Genomic DNA, 21425 nt, shown 5'->3' with positions numbered 1-21425 from the left:
ATTATCGCCCATGGACATCAGCAACACCTAAAGAACAAAAAAAAAGGTATTCCCTACATTTTATATAAATGTTATATTTGCAAGTTTAATAATGGATCTAATTAATTTAATATTAAGTTTAATGATGCATTGTGAGTGAAAATGACAACTATTAGGTATTATTTGTGGTAAATTCTATACAATTTTGTCTTTTAAATAAAGAACAAAAGTGGACAAAAGTAGATAAAAACAATACTTAAATCTCGATAGTAAGAAAAAGAAGTCTATGCGGTGAGTTCAGACGTGATATAGAGATAGAATTTAAACATGAATATTCTGTGAACCAAAAAACACAAACCAAACAGTAATACCACATAAAAGCGTTTTGTAGGATTTTAACAGAAACATTTCAAGGCATCTTTATTAAAAACAAACCAATTATTATTATTAAACCAATTATTATTAACCAATCGTTCCCCCCTTTTACAAACAAAGTATTCCATCAAATCGTTTTATAGAGGAGAAATCTCATATATAAATATAAATAAATAAATAAATATATAATATATACCTATATAAACCTATATAAACAAAAGAATACAGGAATAAGCATGTGAACTATCCAATCTATTATTTTAGTTGGCCGTGATATAGAGATAGAATTGGAAATGAATATTCTGTGAACTAAAAAAACACAAACCAAACAATAATGTCACATAATAACGTTTTATAGGATTTTAACAGAAAAATTTCAATGCATCTTTATTAAAAACAAAATATTAGTACTATCAAGAACCAATCGCACCTCCCTTTTACAAACAAACTATTCCATCAAATCGTTTTATAGAAAAGAAATCTCACATATATAAACAAAGAATACAGGAATAAGCATGTGAACTATCCAATCTATTATTTTAGTTGGCCGTGATATAGAGATAGAATTTGAAAATGAATATTCTGTGAATTAAAAAAACACAAACCAAACAGTAATGCCACATAATAACGTTTTATAGGATTTTAACAGAAAAATTTCAATGCATCTTTATTAAAAACAAAATATTAGTACTATCAAGAACCAACCGCACCTCCCTTTTACAAACAAACTATTCCATCAAATCGTTTTATAGAAAAGAAATCTCACATATATAAACAAAAGAATACAGGAATAAGCATGTGAACTATCCAATCTATTATTTTAGTTGGCCGTGATATAGAGATAGAATTGGAAATGAATATTCTGTGAACTAAAAAAACACAAACCAAACAATAATGTCACATAATAACGTTTTATAGGATTTTAACAGAAAAATTTCAATGCATCTTTATTAAAAACAAAATATTAGTACTATCAAGAACCAATCGCACCTCCCTTTTACAAACAAACTATTCCATCAAATCGTTTTATAGAAAAGAAATCTCACATATATAAACAAAAGAATACAGGAATAAGCATGTGAACTATCCAATCTATTATTTTAGTTGGCCGTGATATAGAGATAGAATTTGAAAATGAATATTCTGTGAATTAAAAAAACACAAACCAAACAGTAATGCCACATAATAACGTTTTATAGGATTTTAACAGAAAAATTTCAATGCATCTTTATTAAAAACAAAATATTAGTACTATCAAGAACCAACCGCACCTCCCTTTTACAAACAAACTATTCCATCAAATCGTTTTATAGAAAAGAAATCTCACATATATAAACAAAAGAATACAGGAATAAGCATGTGAACTATCCAATCTATTCTTTTAGTTGGCCGTGATATAGAGATAGAATTTGAAAATGAATATTCTGTGAACTAAAAAAACACAAACTAAACAGTAATACCACATAATAACGTTTTGTAGCATGTTAACAGAAAAACACGAGGCATCTTTATTAAAAAAAAATTGCTATCAAGAACCAATCGCACCTCCCTTTTACAAACAAACTATTCCATCAAATCGTTTTATAGAAAAGAAATCTCACATATATAAACAAAAGAATACAGGAATAAGCATGTGAACTATCCAATCTATTATTTTAGTTGGCCGTGATATAGAGATAGAATTTGAAAATGAATATTCTGTGAATTAAAAAAACACAAACCAAACAGTAATGCCACATAATAACGTTTTATAGGATTTTAACAGAAAAATTTCAATGCATCTTTATTAAAAACAAAATATTAGTACTATCAAGAACCAATCGCACCTCCCTTTTACAAACAAACTATTCCATCAAATCGTTTTATAGAAGAGAAATCTCATTGAAAAATACAATACAAAAAAAAAGAATACAGGAATAAGCATGTGAAATATCCAATCTATTATTTTAGTTGGCCGTTTCAGATACTGCTTTTTTCTGGAATTTTTAATTTGCGCTCCGATACGCTGCCCAATATCCGGCGCTGAGCAGCCGTGTGTATCTCAAAACAAACTCGCAGTGTTTTAATAAAACAATCACGAGTCCGTTCACGGGCGCACTCAATGCTGCTTCCTTAGTGCAGTTGATTAAAACTGCATTATTTCTTTCAATTTTAAAATTTTTCTCTGCATATTTAATAACTCTTCTACTGAGCTGTAACTGTTCTTCTAAAATATCTATCTACCCTCACATGTTGTTGTTTAATTATCTAAAGTATTACAGTATTAATTTTTAAGAAGTCGTCGTGGCCTAAAGGATAAATACGTCCGGTGCATTCGTATCTAGCGTTGCAACGGTGTTCGAAACTCGCTGGCAGGTAGTAATTTTTCTAATGAAATACGTATTTGACAAATGATCACGATTGACATCCACGGTGAAGGAATAACATCGTGTAATAAAAATCTAACCTACATTATATCTAATCTAAATTATAATTTGCGTAATTACTGGTGGTAGGACCTCTTGTCAGTCCGCGCAGGTAGGTACCACCGCCCTACCTATTTCTGCCGTGAAGCAGTAATGCGTTTCTGTTTGGAGGACGGGGCAGCCGCTGTAACTATACTTGAGACCTTAGAACTTATACCTCAAGGTGGGTGGCGCATTTACGTTGTGGATGTCTATGGGCTCCGGTAACCACTTAATATCAGGTGGGCTGTGAGCTCGTCCACCTATCTAAGCAATTAAAAAAAGAAAAGTATTAACCGCGATTACTTTACTTTTACTTTGCGTAAAATGTATAAGTGAATATGACACCTTGCACATAGAAAAGTGCCCTACATACGTAACAAAGTGTGACTGTATGACTAGCAATACAAAAATAGAATACTCGTAATCACACTCAAAGTCCGACGTCCAAAGAATGTTATGCGAGGGAAGACGTCAAATCATTTGAAATGAAAATTGCGTGTACTGACGTAGTATTACCCTGGATGTCTGGCGCAGACGAAACCTGTCAAATTCGTTATGCATTCAGCGGGCTGTCACGAGCGACGCCGCGCTCCATACCGACCGACGACATGCAAGTTTCATAACACTGCATTCTGTGTCCAATGTTGTTGAGGAAATTAAAATTATACGTTTTATTTTTATTTATTTTTATTGCTTAGATAGGTGGACGAGCTTGCAGTCCACCTGGTGTTAAGTGGTTGCTGGAGCCCATAGACATCTACAACGTAAACGCGCCACTCACCTTGAGATATGAGTTCTAAGGTCCCAGTATAGTTACAACGGCTGCCCCACCCTTCAAACCGAAACGCACTACTGCTTCACAGCAGAAATAGGCAGGGTGGTGGTACCTACCCGAGCAGACTCACAATAGGTCCTACCACCAGTAAAAACTAGAACGCTAAAACGTAGATCTAATAATCTATTTCCGTCACAAAAAGACACGCTTTCCTAACTTTACCCAGTTTATCATCCATACAACTAATACTATTATAGAAAGAGATAGAAAAGAAAAACTCTGAATAAAAATTTATAATAGCAAAACCACATGTCCTCTATCTCTATGACCTGAAGTCCCCAAACCGAAATGGACGATTCATGCAACAACGCCACCATAATAAAGAGATGAGTCACTATTGCATAATCTATTTTCGCGCAGGCTACGCTGCGTCAAGTTTGTCGTCCAGTAATAACCCGGGCTTGCTCGTAAATCAAAACGCGAGTAGTGTTCGGTGTCGAGACAGCCTGTTAGCGCTCTGCTGAAATAGGGATGAAGAAAGATAGAATATTTAATGCAAGCCTCTCAATCTTTGTGAATCTGCTGTAAATAAGACCGAGAGAGTAAACACCGCTTACTGCTTTAGTTAGCCTTTTTCTTTAACAAAATTACTGGAGCTCTTTAATACTATGCCATAGCAAATCCTTCTGTCTTTTGCTGGTCAATAAATAGTAAATTACTTTTCAATGACAAAAAAAATACGTCTTGAACTTTTAACTATCCAACTTTTTCACGTTAACAGCCAACCCTGAAGTTGACAGCCCAGAAATCTTAGCGTACGAAAATGCAGATATATCCGGTGTACGTCAATGGCATTAGTATGGCCCGCATGTGCATTTATAGCCGGATCTCCAATCCGATCTAATCCGGAACGAACCGGATCGCGATGAAACGCACTGGTTGACGTACCAATGCGACGGAATCGATTCGTATCGCGTATATTTTATTCGAGTCCGTAATTTAAAATGGTCTTAAAATTTCATCAAACAATGCCTAAGCCAGATATATTTGAATGATTTGAATATATCTTTATTGTATTATACATACGTTCAAGTAATTACAATGAAATGTACAGTGAAAGATTAACATTTTAAATTTAACGAATGTGTTTTTGGAACGATGTCCTTATGGGATAATGCGGAGGGGTACCCTAACCGAGAAAAAACGTACGTAACGTAAGATTTTTATTAGTAATAAACACAGCTAACGACTTAACTTTGTAATAACGTCCAAAAAAGAACATAGTTTTATCATTAATTGACCACGATCTCAGAGCTTTCGTTTGCTCAATACACTAACTCTTATGCAAACAACCGTGAATGAAGTGTACCACAATAAGTTCGCACGTTACCGACTGACCACGGTTGTTGCGAAACCTCCAGGTTTATTTTCTTTATACCTAGAATAGAACTTAAAATTAATATTTTTATAATAAGGAACTTCGTTCCTATCCGGTGTCCCACGACACCACACACCTATTTCTTTTTTTTCTGAAACCTGACACTATTTTAGACAATTCACGACATTGAGCAAAAAAATGTGAAATTATTTTTTTTCTTATTAAAGTAGTTCGTACTTGTAAACAAACAAACGATCTACCAAGTCCACAGTGATTCAGTGATGCAGCAATAGTCGGAGCCACATCCCAATACATTACTAGCGTATTGACATTCGACAAATACATTCCACTTCAATTTATTTACCAAATCTCGACAGCATAAGGTCCAATCTACTTTTTACGAAAATCACTTATTAGGGATTGCAATGGAATTATTTTATATTACCTTTGGAGCCTATCTGTTGGATCTTTACTGCAATCTGTAACTCAGTTATGTAAAATCCTACCCTTAAGATGGTTGTATAGATATCTTAAGTACATTAAGCATTCAAATATCAAATTTAAGAATCGCAATATTAATACCAGAAAAATTCAAATAAATGAACTATATTTAAGATAACGAAATTATTAAGTATATTTTGAGATCCAGAACTAACTTTTGTGCGAATCTCAAAATTTCAACTTCGCGTTTAGGAAAATCTGCGTCATCCGCACAATCAGAAACACGGAAGGATTAAACAACCATTTAATTCAGTAAATTTCCCACTTTTTTAATCATAAATGGTCCAAATTAAACTGAATAATGTCAATGGTGCAATTTTCGAGAACTTCTATGTGCGGCTTTATAGTTGTTATTGATTCCAATCTTTCCGTTGAATCCAATTCATTTTACAGGATAGTACAGCCTTCATAGAAGAGACATGAATCTTGAACCTAATGTCGTGGTATGGTATCGGTGAACGATAACCACGTAGCGCCAGGAAAACCATGCTTTCAAGGCGCAAAGCCCCTTATCATCACGCACGTATAAATGCGCACAAAATAACAACAGATTACCTGTAAACGCTTATTTCAACTCTCAACTCTTGTGCTCAAACGAAAAGAGCCAAGTTATTATCCAGCTCATTTCCGTTGTCTGACTTCGAAAGTCCTGTCGAACCTTTAGACAGCGGCATCCCTCACAAAGATGCTGCGGCCATTAGTCGGTCGTTTCCGGCTTTCCCGCCCGCCTTTGTTCATCTCCAATTAGAGCTAAGTTAGCACCTACCTTAAACCGACTGTTAAGGCCTAACCTACCCTAGTGGATTGCGATTAGTATTCTCTCTGTTCCGATGATGACAGGGTCGGTAGTGTGATCACGTTTCAATAGGGCAGGAAAAAAAAAATCTATTCACAGCGTAGTTCTACAAATATAAGGCCCATTTAAATAGTAATTACACTAAGTTTTTTAATTATTATAAATATCACAAATCCAAATATTTACCATACCGGTAGAAGCGGCAATAAATGGCTCTTCATATGAACGCATCAGGGAAGAGTGGCGGCGTGTTGTGAAGCTTACCACAAACACCTGAAGTAAAGACTACGTCATTCCGTCAAGAGTTATATCGACAAAGAAGAAGACCTTTGATCTTCTTTCAAGAACAATTTTGGATTTATTTGTGTCGCACATAAAAAGCGTAAATCAATATAGTTTAACATTGTGGCCATTTTGTGTAGACGACACATAGCTCACTTAATATCCAGTTACCACAATCAACTACAACAGCTATGCTATCCACTTTGAGATGTAAAATTGAAGAATCGCTTTCTTTGATCCTTATTTTCTTCACACATGTGTATTTCTGGTGCATAATTCATTCCTGATGAATAGTTGTAGTTGTTAAAGACCTGCAACACGCCCGACCACATTGTACAGTTTGTAACCATTATTACATTAAATGAGCTTAGGGGGCCATAAATATACATATTTACGCAAGACCCGAGTTCGTCACCCTTCGAACCGATGTGGCTATTTACTTTCCCGGCTCACTGTAACTAGCGACTCGGCTTGAGGCTATTCTCCTGGGACTTCCTAATACCTGTTTCTCCGGTATAAATAAGTTTAGCGGTCTCCGCGACGCCGCGACGTGTCTGGACATACGGCAATGTTGCCACGCTAAATAGATTTAAGGACAATCGTAAAAATAATGTTATTAGAGATACAAGTTATTAGAGTTACTGGTGGTAGGACCTCTTGTGAGTCCGCGCGGGTGGGTACCACCACCCTGCCTATTTCTGCCGTGAAGCAGTAATGCGTTTCGGTTTGAAGGGTGGGGCAGCCGTCGTAACTATACTTGAGACCTTAGAACTTGTATCTCGGGGTGGGTGGCGCATTTGCGTTGTGGATGTCTGTGGGCTCCAGTAGCCGCTTGGCACCGGGTGGGCTGTGAGTTCGTCCACCCATCTGAGCAATAAAAAAAAAAAAAAACAATGTAGGTAGGATATTCAAGGTTTTTCACCGCGACGAGGAAGACACAGCGGAACACACATTGGCGCGTTGCTCTGGATTTGACGAGCAACGCGCCGCCCTCGTCGCGGTCATTGGAGAGGACCTCTCGCTGCCGCGCGTCGTGGCTACGATGCTCGGCAGCGACGAGTCCTGGAAGGCGATGCTCGACTTCTGCGAGTCCACCATATCGCAGAAGGAGGCGGCGGAGCGAGAGAGGGAGAGCTCTTCCCTTTCCGCACCGATCCGTCGCCGTCGAGCCGGGGGCCGGAGGCGGGAATACGCCCGTACGTCCCGGCCCCTGTAGGTGGCGGCCTCCCCCCGGTGAAGGTCAAGGGGCGACCTGAGGGGGTGAGGCCGCGCGGCGCGCTACCAGCACTCTAGCGCGCTGCCGTGGAGTGAATAGAGCGACCGGTCGACGGTGTATCGCGTCCCGACCCGGCAGGCTGGTTCTGGTCCAGCGGGGTATTCCGGGACACCAGCGGCACCGTCTGGGCGGCCCGACGGGCTGCCGTACCGAGACGGCCGACGTTTCAGAGCCTTCGATTCGCCTCGAAGGCTCCGTCGGCCGGGCGTCCTTGGGGTGAGCCGCGCTGTCTGGTTGTAGTGTTGACCGCGGTAGCCCCCCTACCTCATCCGGGTTCTGACCTCGGAGGGGATCGGACGTCGGGTGTAAGAGTGCAGGGGAGTCGTTTAGTGGGTGGGCTCTAAAATCCTTGGGCCCGCGGTCTGCTCACAACACCATGCAGATCGTTGAGTCTCACATACCCCGCGCGCCCCTTTTGCGCGGGGACCTCGTAGGAGGTTCGGCCCTCTACCCGAAAAAAAAAAAAAAAAGGATATTCAAGGTTTGAATGTGACTGAGCCTGAAATACGGCTGTGGTTAGAAAAAGCTTGTGTTGGTTACATCTATCATGTCGCGTTACTATGTGGGTTATTCTCATTGCTTATTCGGTAATAGGGTGAAGACCGTAACAACGCGCGGGAAACGAGAAATTGAAGATCTTCCACCGAGCGGATGAAATTGCTCGGTAGACCGACAGCCCGATTGTTGTTATTGAGAACTTGTATATATGTAAGCTCATCTTAGAAATGTTGTTAGCGACATTCAGGTATCGGTCAAATATCTTGTACTCTATAATGACTATCCACTAAATAAACTCTAAAACATTGACTAATGAGCTTAGAGACCACAGTGAAATTATCTTAAACTTAAGAAGACTGAAATCGTCTTCGACTCTTCATTTTTTATTATAAATATATTCAGATAAATTATTAAGGTATAAGTCCCTCTGACAACATGGTAATAGTACCAGGATAATTCTTAAAAAAAACAAATTTTTTGCTACCCTACCTACACAAAGGTATTTTTCACACGCAACTCACCGTACGCATTTGTACAGACAGCAACGAAATATAAATCAAAAATGAAATATCGTTACACGAAGCATTTTGTATTTGCGGCATTTTAATAACTGCCTCCTTAGGTTATTTTGGTCGTTCACTCCAGTGAAGAACCAGTATTCGACAATATATCGAAGGGAGCGCACGTTCAAAAAACGTTTTTAAGTGAGTACAGTTGGAATATTCACTTTGAACAATCTTTTAGCAAAAGAGATCGCCTAAAATTATTACTAAATATTGTACGAAAAGGTTAAGTATTTATTTTATCGTAAAATTTCATTCGACGGCTGTTTTTTATTAATTAACAACAAATAGCCCATAAATGGTAACACCGCTTTTCAAATCCACTCATAATTGTTTTTCAGAAACCATCTATCCAAGCGTTAATTTCTGTGATTCACCAAAAACTAAAAAAAAAACATTAACATTTCCTTACAGACACCAGCCTTAAATCTATCAAAAATAATAACACTCAACACACATTTAAATTGCTAAAAGTACAATGCATCGTTGACGCATTAAAAAAGAAATAAAACCACAGAGCACACACGCGACTCGCTGCTAACCGCCTAGCCCAGAGCGGCCGCAAAAAAAAAGAAAAAAAATACATGTCATCACGTCCCGGCTTCTCTCGTGATATATGGACAGAAGTCTCTCGGTATTATATTATTGTTTTATATGCAGTAAGCGGTGAATAAGAGATTAAACAGAAATAATATATCTTTTTAGTTATGAGAAATTGCGTTTGTTACTGGTAAAGTAATTTTATTTCGGTACATACAATATCAGAATGTTAAAAAATGTGCCTGTCATAGATAGTATTAGACTACAATTTCCTTCTTAAATAGATAAATATAAATTTAATTGATATAAATACAACTTTACTTACTTTACTGGTGGTAGGACCTCTTGTGAGTCCGCACGGGTAGGTACCACCGCCCTGCCCATTTCTGCCGTGAAGCAGTAATGCGTTTCGGTTTGAAGGGTAGGGCAGCCGTTGTGACTATACTGAGACCTTAGAACTTATATCTCAAGGTGTGTGGCGCATTTAAGTTGTAGTTGTCTATGGGCTCCAGTAACCACCTAACACCAGGTGGGCTGTGAGCTCGTCCACACATCTAAGCAATAAAAATAAAAAAACCTGATACATTCGTGCTATTAAAAAATCACAGGCCACTGTTAATTGTGTCTTTCAATAGTGTTTGAAGTTTATTGTCAATAAATAAGAGGGTTTAATATAATAATTTTCGTAGCCTAAAGGATTCAACAACATACTCATACTGAGTAACGCAACTATGCCGATGTCCAAAATCGGTAATGAGGTTTCCAATAATTGATAGAAAATACGTTCCTGGCGCGTATTTAAGAACAATTTCGACGACCAAAGTGAAGAAATGCCAAAATGTTAATGATTACATACTATTGATAAGGTGAATAGTCTACATAGGTAGTATAAGTATAAGTGTAAGTTCTAATGATTCATCAATTTCGTGTCATTTAGTCTATAATAATATGTCCTTTGAGACCTCATGATCGTCGACAGCACTCTACATATAATTTCTATGTCGGCTAGTTTTTATTTTTTTATTGCTTAGATGGGTGGACGAGCTCACAGCCCACCTGGTGTTAAGTGGTTACTGGAGCCCATAGACATGCACGACGTAAATGCGCCACCCACCTTGAGATATAAGTTCTAATGTCTCAAGTATAGTTACAACGGCTGCCCCACCCTTCAAACCGAAACGCATTACTGCTTCACGGCAGAAATAGGCAGGGTGGTGGTACCTACCCGCGCGACTCACTAGAGGTCCTACCACCAGTAAATAAAAAGAATGGAATAAAAAACACTCAGGAAATAAACAAAGAAATAAGTCAATAAAAATCCATCGACCTTGAATGAAGACTTAGTCGATACGTCGAGATGAAAGGTTCGCTTTGTCGCCCGAACAGCCTTCTGAAACACCTGGGCGCCGTAGCATCTGAACATCATTTATTAACCTAACGCTCCTGCTAAACATAATGTGAACGGAAAATAGAAAAAGGCGCTTTACCTTCGATATTTCTCTGCCTAAATCTCGTGAGCAGGTGTCTCTGAAATTACTTCAAATGCTTCTTAGGTTAGAACTGTTTCGTAACGTCAACATTGTTGGTACAACAGTTTGAAGTTTTATCCAAAAATAAATGTGTACATAGGGAAGCGTGTTTGCACATCGGATTAAATAAAAAACAATAGAATTAAAATAAAATTCAATGTAATTTAAATAGTGGCAAGAAATCTATCTAACGGCCGTCTGGTGTAGTGGTAAGTGACATGGTCACTACACAAGGGGATTACGGGTTCGAATCCCGCCAAGGGAGGATATTTGTATGATAAATATAAAATGTCTTTTCCAGGGTTATGGATGTATATTAAATATATGTATGTGTTTAATAAAAATCTTACATTTATTTCCGTTATCTGGTACCTGTAACACAAGTTCTTTACGTACTTACCACGGGACCAGTTAACGTGGCGTGATTGTTAGTAAATATTTATTATTATTATTTATTATTTATTTATTATTATTGAGAGTTAATACAGAAATAGCTGTCGCACGAAAAAATCAAACACGTTTCATTTTTTAGGTGAAATATTTTTTTATTATTAACCAAAAATTACAATATTGTTTTATGAAAATTTATTGGAAACCTTTATTATGATGTGCCCTTCTAAAGTCTTTTTGCGATTGACAGCAGATTAGGTAACGTTATTCGCATTGCTTTCAATCTCATTTGATCTCGCCTTTATTATTGTCATTTAAATATTTCTGACGTTTCGGTTTTTGTGGACACGGAATATGATTTTTTTTTTATTGCTTAGATGGGTGGACGAGCTCACAGCCCATCTGATATTAAGTGGTTACTGGAGCCCATAGACATCCACAACGTAAATGCGCCACCCACCTTGAGATATAAGTTCTAAGGTCTCAGTATAGTTACAACGGCTGCCCCATCCTTCAAACCGAAACGCATTACTGCTTCACGGCACAAATAGGCGGGGCGGTGGTACCTACCCGTGCGGACTCACAAGAGGTCCTACCACCAGTAAAAATGTAAATGAATGAATGTTAGTCCTTTGAATTTAGTTAAAAAAATGTCAACTAAACGTATTATTTTCTTCTTTTCAGACAACCGACACAGTGAATGTAACTAACAGCCTAGAAGCGTACATCATGCGAGCGGTAAGTACTTCAGTGGGAGCCTCGTAAAATGCACAATATCCTTCGTTCTGCTTATTCGTCTTAAATTTAAACCTAACATCATGTTCAAAGGCGCAGGGACGTAACGAGAATAAAATGTTGACTCAACCATCTCGCGAATAGATGGGTCCTGAATTTTTTCTTGTCAATGCTCAATCATTCTATAGTGAACTAAATTCATTTTAAATAACTAATTTGAAGTCAATACAAAATTAAATATTTTACTAATTTAACAGCACTTTTAAGTTTAAAATGTATATAGTGTTTAAATAAATTATTCTTTATCAATCGATTTGTATATATCCAAAGCCGTATCTGTCTTAGTTTTTGACAATAGCCTTTTTCTTTACGACTCTCGAGAAGGTCCGCATTTTCTGCAGGGCCCCACGCATAAAACTAAAACGTCCAATATCGCGCCATCTGCCGCCCGATCACGCCCGAATCACTCAAAGAGCACAAATTACGGCGACTCCTTGCTTTATTCCCTTCGAACGAGAGGGGGACAGTTTTCATAAAACGAATAGTCTCTCGCTCTCGGAATTCTCTAGTATAAAATTCCGACTTTACGTCGAGACAAGGAATGTATCGGATGCCGTCTTCAAATCCAACAACGCTAATTACGTTTCGGCCCCCGCTCCCTCCGCGTCCAAGAAAAGAAATAAGTGAACCTTATACTATTTGTATTTGTACGAATTTGTCAATTACTCTCTCGGAGAGGGTCCGTTTCCTTATAGGGAAAAACGTAAATTAGACTTTTGTTCTTTTTTTTCTTTAAATTAAAATTATTCGAAAACTTTTTAAAAACCTCATTCGGGATCGTTCGTTATGTTTCGCGGAATCGTTTCCGGTCAGTGCGTATTGTTCGAGGGCTGTTTCGTGTGTTAATGTCGTTTTGAGTTCCTAGGAAACGCGAATCGAGCTGAGAGAGCGCACCTCGGCCGCCAAATAATAAAAGGTCTAAAACAAAAGAATAAAAGGACAGGCCCGAATAATATTTACGCGGGCGTCCCTCGGCCGGCGGAAACAGAATGTTGGCCTTAAATTTTCGGGTTTTTCCCGGTTTTTCGGACAAACTTTGGGGACTTTTCCTTCCTGACTTTGTAACGGAGTTTCGGACCTCGATTTTAAGTTTCGGTCGCGGTTTCCTCTTGTCTTTTGTTACAATTTATGTATTAAAATAACCCGGGAAGGATATTATGAGCAAGGTAAACTGATTCGAAGACATTCTCTTTTGTTTTTCCGTTTCGTGTTATTGTTTTCGTAAATGAGAACAATATTTTGTTTGGCTCATTAAATATTATTACGATCACAATTGTTTTGGAGACAAAATAATGTGTTGTTTCTTTCGCGGAATGAAAATTGGCTTTTTAAAATTAAATTGCATTTTCTGTTCAACAACGTGCTTTGCCGATACAAAACAATGACCGCCAAAGTTGTAGTTAGCTTACTAACAAATGTGTTCAGAAAATGACGAGTTCAGCTAATGATGGAATAATTTTGACAGAGGTCGGATAATTATCATTAATATAAAAAATATGTATTTTCTAAAGCGAAAAACTGTCGACTAAAACTTTCATATTCTGTTAGTATTGTTGGAAAATTCTGTCCACCATACGGTGATCGTGATTACGTCATGTCTTAGCGAGAAATTTGAAAAATCTTTTGAATTTGATCAATTGTAAAATGTATTAATTAAAAATTATGTATCAAAATGTTTTTGGCCTTGAAAAACAAGTATATTATTTTAATATTTTAATTAAAAACATTTGAATTTTTTTGTAACTGTTTAATTCGGTCCCAATTCAAAACTGCAATAATTTCCTTATAGTATAATAAATACAGGCATAAAACGAAAATTTTTACTTAATTCTATTCTGCTCGAACAACTGAAAAGAAAGAAAGAAAATAAACATAGCCAGACAATATTATAAAAAAAAAAAAAAAACAATTTCGAATACAGATCTGCGCAGTTTTCCAAACACATTTTATCTGTATTGAATCCTATTTGGATTTCGTTTCGGGACTTAACACACATAGCGCGGAGTGCTTTTAAAAAATCCTCCTCCTGTACGCGAGACCGGGAGTAAATGAACAAAAAACTACTAAAATGTGTGCTGTGAACAACAAAATATCTCCGGCAGTGTGTGTTCGCACTTTGCACATCTGAGCTCGGGCACTTATCGCCGAAATAAATGAGCATCGTTCCCAGAGCAGACGCCGAACGCTGCTCGTATGTTCAGGAGAGTGGCTGGAACGATTGTGGGATTAGGTGATGGATAAAACGTGCATCTTGGTTGGCTATTGGTCGCATTTATAAACGCGACTTAATAAAACCACCCATTGGGACCAGAATATTACCATCGCATCTGTTTTCTCTCTCTTAGGTGTAGGGCAGTAACATTGTCTCAGTATTCAATCACATTTACCATTAGGTACCTTTACTGGTGGTAGGGTGCATCGTAAAATCGCATATATTGGTCCCTCGTGCCTCTTCTGCCCGAAGCAATAGCGTGTTCAAACTCAATTAGTGAATGAATCAGCTGTTACATAAAACGGCTCATTCTTCGAGCTCTCATGTCTTCAGATAGGTGGCCGCGTAACGATGTTTATTGGGACTGAACTCTCTGACAACCTAACCTATTGAACCGTTGGTTTTTCTGATAGTGAAGTTTTGCTTTTGTCTATCTGTACGTGACCACTGGTACTTATAGTACCGGAGGCAGTTAGGTAGGCTTGAAGATTTTTGTGATCCAAACTTTCAATTACACTCAAGAGATTATGGTTCCGGAAATTGTAAAGTAATCGAAATTTCTTAAAAAAAATAACGACGAGGTGAAACTGTAAATTATATAATACAACAGAGTTCGTCTATTCCTTTTTTGAAAAATAAAGCTATGGAGTGTCTTGAAAAATTTTAAATTAGTTTATCAAAATATTCTAAAATAGACTTACAAAATATATATTCGTTAGCAATTTTAGGCTAGCATAACCAAAATGCTGTAGCGAACAGCAGAGTAGGTCAACTGCAGGAAACGCTAAAAGCTATTTGTACAGCCTCGTTCAAACAATAGGCTATTCCGCATAGCTTAATGCGCTATCTGGGCCCCTAACTAGACTCTGTTTGCTGACTTACTATTGACTCGATACACGTCTCTCTTTAGATTCTTGTCAAATTTAAAATTTAAAAATAGAATTGTAGAAGGAACTAGATTTAAACTGTCACAAAGTTTTTTTTTTTTGGAACAATGTTCCTTATGGGACGGTGCAGAGGGGTACCCTAACCGGGAAAAAACGTCCATAACGTAAGATTTTTTTAATTAAATGTACCACAATAAGTTTGCACGTTACCGAATGACCGCGGGTTGTTGCAAAACCTCCAGTTTTATTTTCTTTACACCTCGTATAAAACTTAAAATTAATATTTTTATAACAAGGAACTTCATTCCTATACAGTGTCCCACGACACCACTCATCTTTTTTTAAAAATCAAATGTCTGTTTAAGAAGTTATATGTAGTATCCAAGAGTTCACCTGTCGATCGATGCCAAAAAAATAAACCAAAGATCATATTACTACCACGGACGGACATTGGGAAAGTAGCACTCATATTTATAAACAGACAGCTTCGTTTCGCTATCACATATACATTTATATCGACGCTTGAAAGGCAAAAATTAATAAGTATTACGAATTTCGAGTTAATCCGACGTTTTGAAGGGGGTCAAAATCATGTTCAAAGATTCCGTTACATACTAACACACTAACACATACATACGTCTGAAGCTAATAAAAGCGTATCGACGCTTGAAAGGCAAACGTGACTAAGCGACAATAACTGCTTTGTACATAAATGATAGGCAATAACTATATTCGATGCGCAAAAAAAATATATTTCTAGGTCTATTGAAGTCGTTTCAATCCTACTAGCTACTAGTTAGATTCTACTACAGCTAGATTCGTTAAAATAAATTTTGTTTTCAGGTATTTCAACTTTAAATTAGTCTACTGTAAAGTTCACGCATTGTCGCTTAGTCACGTTTGCCTTTCAAGCGTCGATATGTATCTAAAAAACTAACAACGTTCGCATATGACCTCGATGATGTTCCAGATAACACATACACTTAGCGCCCATCACTCAAGTGGCTTTCTACAGATAGCTTTAATTAGGGACCGATCGTATACAGAGCGGACAAATCGCCGGCGCCCGGATATTGTTATCTCAACGTTTTAGTTAACCTCCGACACCAATACATCAAAGATAATGTGTGGTCTACCCCTATTTTGTTAACTAAACAAAAAGAATGTTAATTTGAAATAGTATACGAAATCATCGTTTTGTACGGAGTCGCTCTGTTTTGATATGTAAACAATCTAAAGTTTTATCTAAAAGCCGTAGGATATTTTAGTGAGCAGTGTCTAGCTTGAGAACTTGCAACCTCTTGTATGAATGAGTTCTATAAAAATACTAGGCCAGTAATTTCTCGTTAAATATCTCGTTAAATCGGTTACAGGAACCTACCCAACGATGACCTTGAGATTCGGAGTCGAAGTCTTTGTCGTCGGACACTTGACCGTGCTCTGTGGCATAAATAAGCTATATGATACCCAACGACTCACAATGCAACTTAGTATCACTAAATTCGTACGACTTTAAAATATTGTTAGTAAGGTTTGAACCTCAGCACAGCAACATCGCGTGTTCTCCTTGCCCTTATCCCGCTATATGGGCTTCGCGCAGCTTATCCTCTTTTTTCTGTTCAGGCCTATCATACGTCATCTCTCCACTCATACCCTTCTCTTGCCTATACTTTTTCACGCAGTCCATCCTATCTTTTTTGGAACATGTTTTAAGGTACAGCAACATCACTATTACATGTATTTTATAATAGTTGAAAGTTTACCTTATGTTTCAAGATGGCAGCATTCATGCTGTGATTTCCATGGGCACAGATAATCAAATATACACGAGGTGATCATCACACGGTTACGCAAAAAACTGAATCTATTCACAAGACTACACTAAAATATAGATTCAAATAGACAAGCATTAGTTCAACAGCTAAAACTGTTTAAAACGATAAAAAAGTTACTTAAGTAACGAATAAAGATTACAATAAGAAGAACAGAAACAATCATTGAACAAAAGAATTTTAATTCCAATAATGAATTTGATGTAACAGGATCGAGTATAACATTTTGTAATTCAATTTAGTTTCGAGATTACGATCGGATCACGTTACGGGTGACGCGAAAGTTTAAAAATAAAAAAGAAAGGGAAACCAAGTGATTGTAAAAGTTCGATCAATAAAATTCCAAAAGTCCTCCCGATCGGGACCTTAATTGTAAAAACTTGTTTGCGACCCGTCTCATTACTGAAACTCGACCGAAGTTTCTTTGTTGGAAGTGGAAAGTAAAATTGTCCCTGCCGTACCGTCTTTAAAAACGGATTCCTTTGCGCAAATTATCCATAAAAGCCATGTCCGTCCCGGCGTGCTGCCGCCCCTCAATTGTCCCCTTCGCTCCCGTAACTAACGTCAAACGGATCGAGTTCAAATGAGACCTAAGACACCGCGACCCGTGCGCTGGGGACGTCCCATCTGTCAAGTGTGGCGCACCCCTACTAAATACCAGATTGTTTAATGGAACTCCTGAGGCCGCTGTGAGCCTGGTACTTCAAGTCGAATCCGTTGCCACGTTTTTCTTTTCAGCTTATTTCCTCACAACTACAGAGATATTGGCACTTATTTTCTATTTATACATATTATCCTTTTCCAAGCTATTGTTTTTCAAGTAAACACTATTTTATTTGATATTACCTTCAATTTTATTATGAGAGATAAATTGAAATTGTATTCTTGTTTTATCTTGATATAAAAGTTCGACAACAAATCCTTTTCCTAGTGTATCCTTCACCTCATTCATTCCCGGCTTACGAAGGAAGTCTAGTTTGCGAGAAATCGAGTCCTTTCTAAATGGCTTCATAAAATATGTGGTACCTATGAATAGATAAACTTATTTATTGAGTTTAGTTCTAGCAATTTTGTGCCTTTGTGTTCTCTCCGACATGTTAAATTGTTCGAAATGTGAATTCGGAAAGTTAATTCTATCGAATTAATCTGAATTTTATTTGTAGTTTATAAAGTATTTTTTACACGAAACTACTTTTACGATTTTACCTCGCGTTTTTAAATGTCTTTTTTGTTATTTCCAACGTTTAGTATATTTTACAGTTTTCGTGGTCATGGATGATTTAATAATGATTTTAAAGAATCATTATTAGCCCACAATTCACTTATATGAGTGATTTTTTTCTTCATACACTAGGCTCACATTTAGCCACGTACCAGCAACGGTTCTTTTAATCATTGAAGAATGAAAAACTAACATTTTTTGGCAATATAAAAAAAAACGGTAATATTACCCACAGAATTTCCCGTCAATTTTGATACTCACAACCTTTATAACATGTGCAATTCTCAAAGGGAACACAAGGGGTACTTACTCCCCTGTGTAGCGAGCGCCCCCTGACTACCAGCATCCCTTATTTAGACTCCCGTATTAGTTTAAATACTTCGAACTTAAAGAAAGGGTTTCGTAAATAATCGAAATGTGGGTATTTGCAGAAAAAGTTTACGGGGCTTTTGGCCGAAAATCGTAAATTTAATAACAGTCAAAATCTCAGAATGATCATAGTAAAAGTTTATACTTACTATTTTCGTAAGAATATTGAAAGGCTATCAACACAAAGAGACGAAATCGGGCTTCTAGGTATGTAGTAATTCCTGGAACCGATTGAGACTATAACGTCAATGTCACCGAACAGTCATGAGGTTGAAGTGTCAATTGTATTTTGCTAACGGCTATCCCACTTTACTACAACCAATAGACAGAAATAGAAATATACAGAATGATGGTAATAGCTTCGCAATACATTCTGCGACCAATCAATGCCGATAGTGATATCAATATGCTGGTATACTCAGAGAATATTGCTGTTTGTTCTTCGATGGAACATTAAGTCATATTTACGACACTCTCGAGAATGGAGTGGCAGTATTCTAGGCTACATCTCAAGCTATTATGCAGTACCTTGATTAAAATAATTGTTATTGGGGCTGGGGACATAAGCAGAACTAGTGAACGATCACCGATTCCTGCAATCATGGACAATTCAAACAGTCTAGCTATAAAGTTTTCCCGAAATTTTCAAAATAAAATGGATTATACTTAAACTAATTGCTAGTATAGTATAGCCGTTGGTGTGATCAAATAACCGCCCTAACTGGACTGCCAGTCGAGCTCACGAGACAGGCCACGGTCAAGTTTCAGGGACACGACCTTCAGCAATAAAGAAAGCGACGAAGAAGAAGAATTGCTAGTATACATCACGTCATTTCGGATTCTCCCGATCCACTATCGGTGCTTTTAGGTACTTCCAGCACAGGTCACCGTTCCCGTCACTCGCGTTGAAGGGTTCGGTGAGTACATTAACCTACAGACACAGCCCACTAAGTTTCTCGCTGAATCTTCTCAGTGGGTCGCGTTTCCGATGCGGTGGTAGATTCTGCGAAGCACTGCTCTGTCTAGGGCTAGTGTTAGCAACGTCCACAGGTTAGAGCCCCGTGAGCTCACGTACTCGCTCGGTGACGCTTACATAAGACTACCTTAGCTAGTTAGCTAGCTAAGTTAGCTAGCTAAGGTAGGAAAAAAGCAAAATGAAAACTGCTATTAAACTAACCAAAACATTAACCACGCAATAGTTACGGAAGAGTGAACAATCTCTCTCAAACCAAGGTCTTTGATCGTAATGTTATTGTAACACGTGCTGTGAAACCGACACGTGCACTGGAACAGACACGTGCACTACGAGAAACAGATATAAACAATGTAATTATAAATATTGTGGGCATCTTCCTGATTATATTCTATTTTTAATTGGCGTAATGGGAGACCAAAGGACCTTTAACAACGGGATTAAAATTTTAAGAGTAGATAATTATGGCTATCTAACTTCATATCAAAATGTTCACTTAAACTTAGTTAAAAAATTGGAAAAATATGTCGGACAAGAAAACTGACCTAACTCTCCAAAAATACGTATTATGCAAACTAATTCATCTTAAGGACCTCAGAAAAATGAAATTTAGTTATGTAGTTTCAAGATGTCATTGATGAAAATTCAAACATTTGACGTTGCGGCTACTATCAAAAAAATTGTGTAGATGTTCTATTTTTCCAACTGGAAAGGCAAAGGGATCCTACCATACATCCTAATCTTTTGTAAATTCTTGGACTAAATGAAATGATGTTGATTTATTTGAAACATTAATCAATTGGCATGAAATTAAATGAAAAAGATGTTATGGGATGAATATCTCAGTAAAATTGTGGTTATTGACTGAGACTTTTTCGGTGGACATTTTGGATGATCCCGAGAGGCGAGCGGCTTTCTTTCAATTTTTCACATTTTTGCACTTTTACAGATAATAATCAGTTAATAAACCACCGTTATTACACGTTTAAGCGTGAAGAAACACTAAATTAACAATTCAAACAAAATAAAATCAAACAATTCACACAAATTCGCTACGCGCGTTCGCCACAAAATAAAAAAAAAATAAAGATTGTGCATCTGCTACTCTTGTGCCTTTTTGAACGACATTTTAAAGATTGGGTGGGTACACAATAAAATTATTTTTGGTAATTTTTTTTATTATAATTGTAAGAATGACGAATAAAAATTCTAACAAACACTTATGAGACAAATTGTGTAAGTAAATTTGTCAAAAAATAACAGTCCAGAATTCGCCGTCATGGGGATTTCAACCTAATATACTAAAGGTCACCGAAACGATTAATAAGCGTTCCATTACTTAGCTTTAAGACCGTTTTTTGCTGGGCAAACGATTTTCGGAATGGTTTTATTGAGGTCGTAACTCTTACCGTAAAAGCTTTAATAGAAATCATTCGAATATTCAGCTAGTTACATTCTAATTGTTGAACTCAGGTCATCGCTTAAGGACGAAACTAACAAAAGTCTCAAAAAAACGAATTCTTATATATATATTTTTTTTATTGCTTAGATGGGTGGACGAGCTCAAAGCCCACCTGGTGTTAAGTGGTTACTGGAGCCCATGGACATCCACAACGTAAACGCGCCACCCACCTTAAGATATAAGTTCTAAGGTCTCAAGTTTAGTTACAACGGCTGCCCCACCCTTCAAGCCGAAACGCAATACTGTTTACGGCAGAAATAGGCAGGGTGGTGGTACCCACCCGCGCGGACTCACAAGAAGTCCTACCACCAGTAATTACGCAAATTATAATTTTGCGGGTTTCA

General features: G+C 37.3%; 1 protein-coding gene across 5 annotated transcripts in view; it reads left to right on the top strand.

Moving 5' to 3' along the window:
- The window catches only part of caps (capricious), a 476818-nt gene that overhangs the window by 320542 nt on the left and 134851 nt on the right, over nucleotides 1-21425 (top strand). For all 5 annotated transcript variants that reach the window (XM_089727184.1, XM_028180283.2, XM_089727186.1 and 2 more), the window contains one exon: nucleotides 12014-12067. In XM_089727184.1, coding sequence (XP_089583310.1) covers nucleotides 12014-12067 — 54 coding nt within the window. The remainder of the gene's footprint in view (nucleotides 1-12013; nucleotides 12068-21425) is intronic.

The sequence above is a fragment of the Bombyx mandarina genome, chromosome 04 (genome assembly GCF_030267445.1).
Source record: "Bombyx mandarina strain Sakado chromosome 04, ASM3026744v2".
In the NCBI taxonomy this organism is placed as follows: Eukaryota; Metazoa; Arthropoda; class Insecta; order Lepidoptera; family Bombycidae; genus Bombyx; species Bombyx mandarina.
The sequence above is the reverse complement of the archived record's forward strand: the minus strand, read 5'-3'. Positions and strand labels throughout refer to the sequence as shown.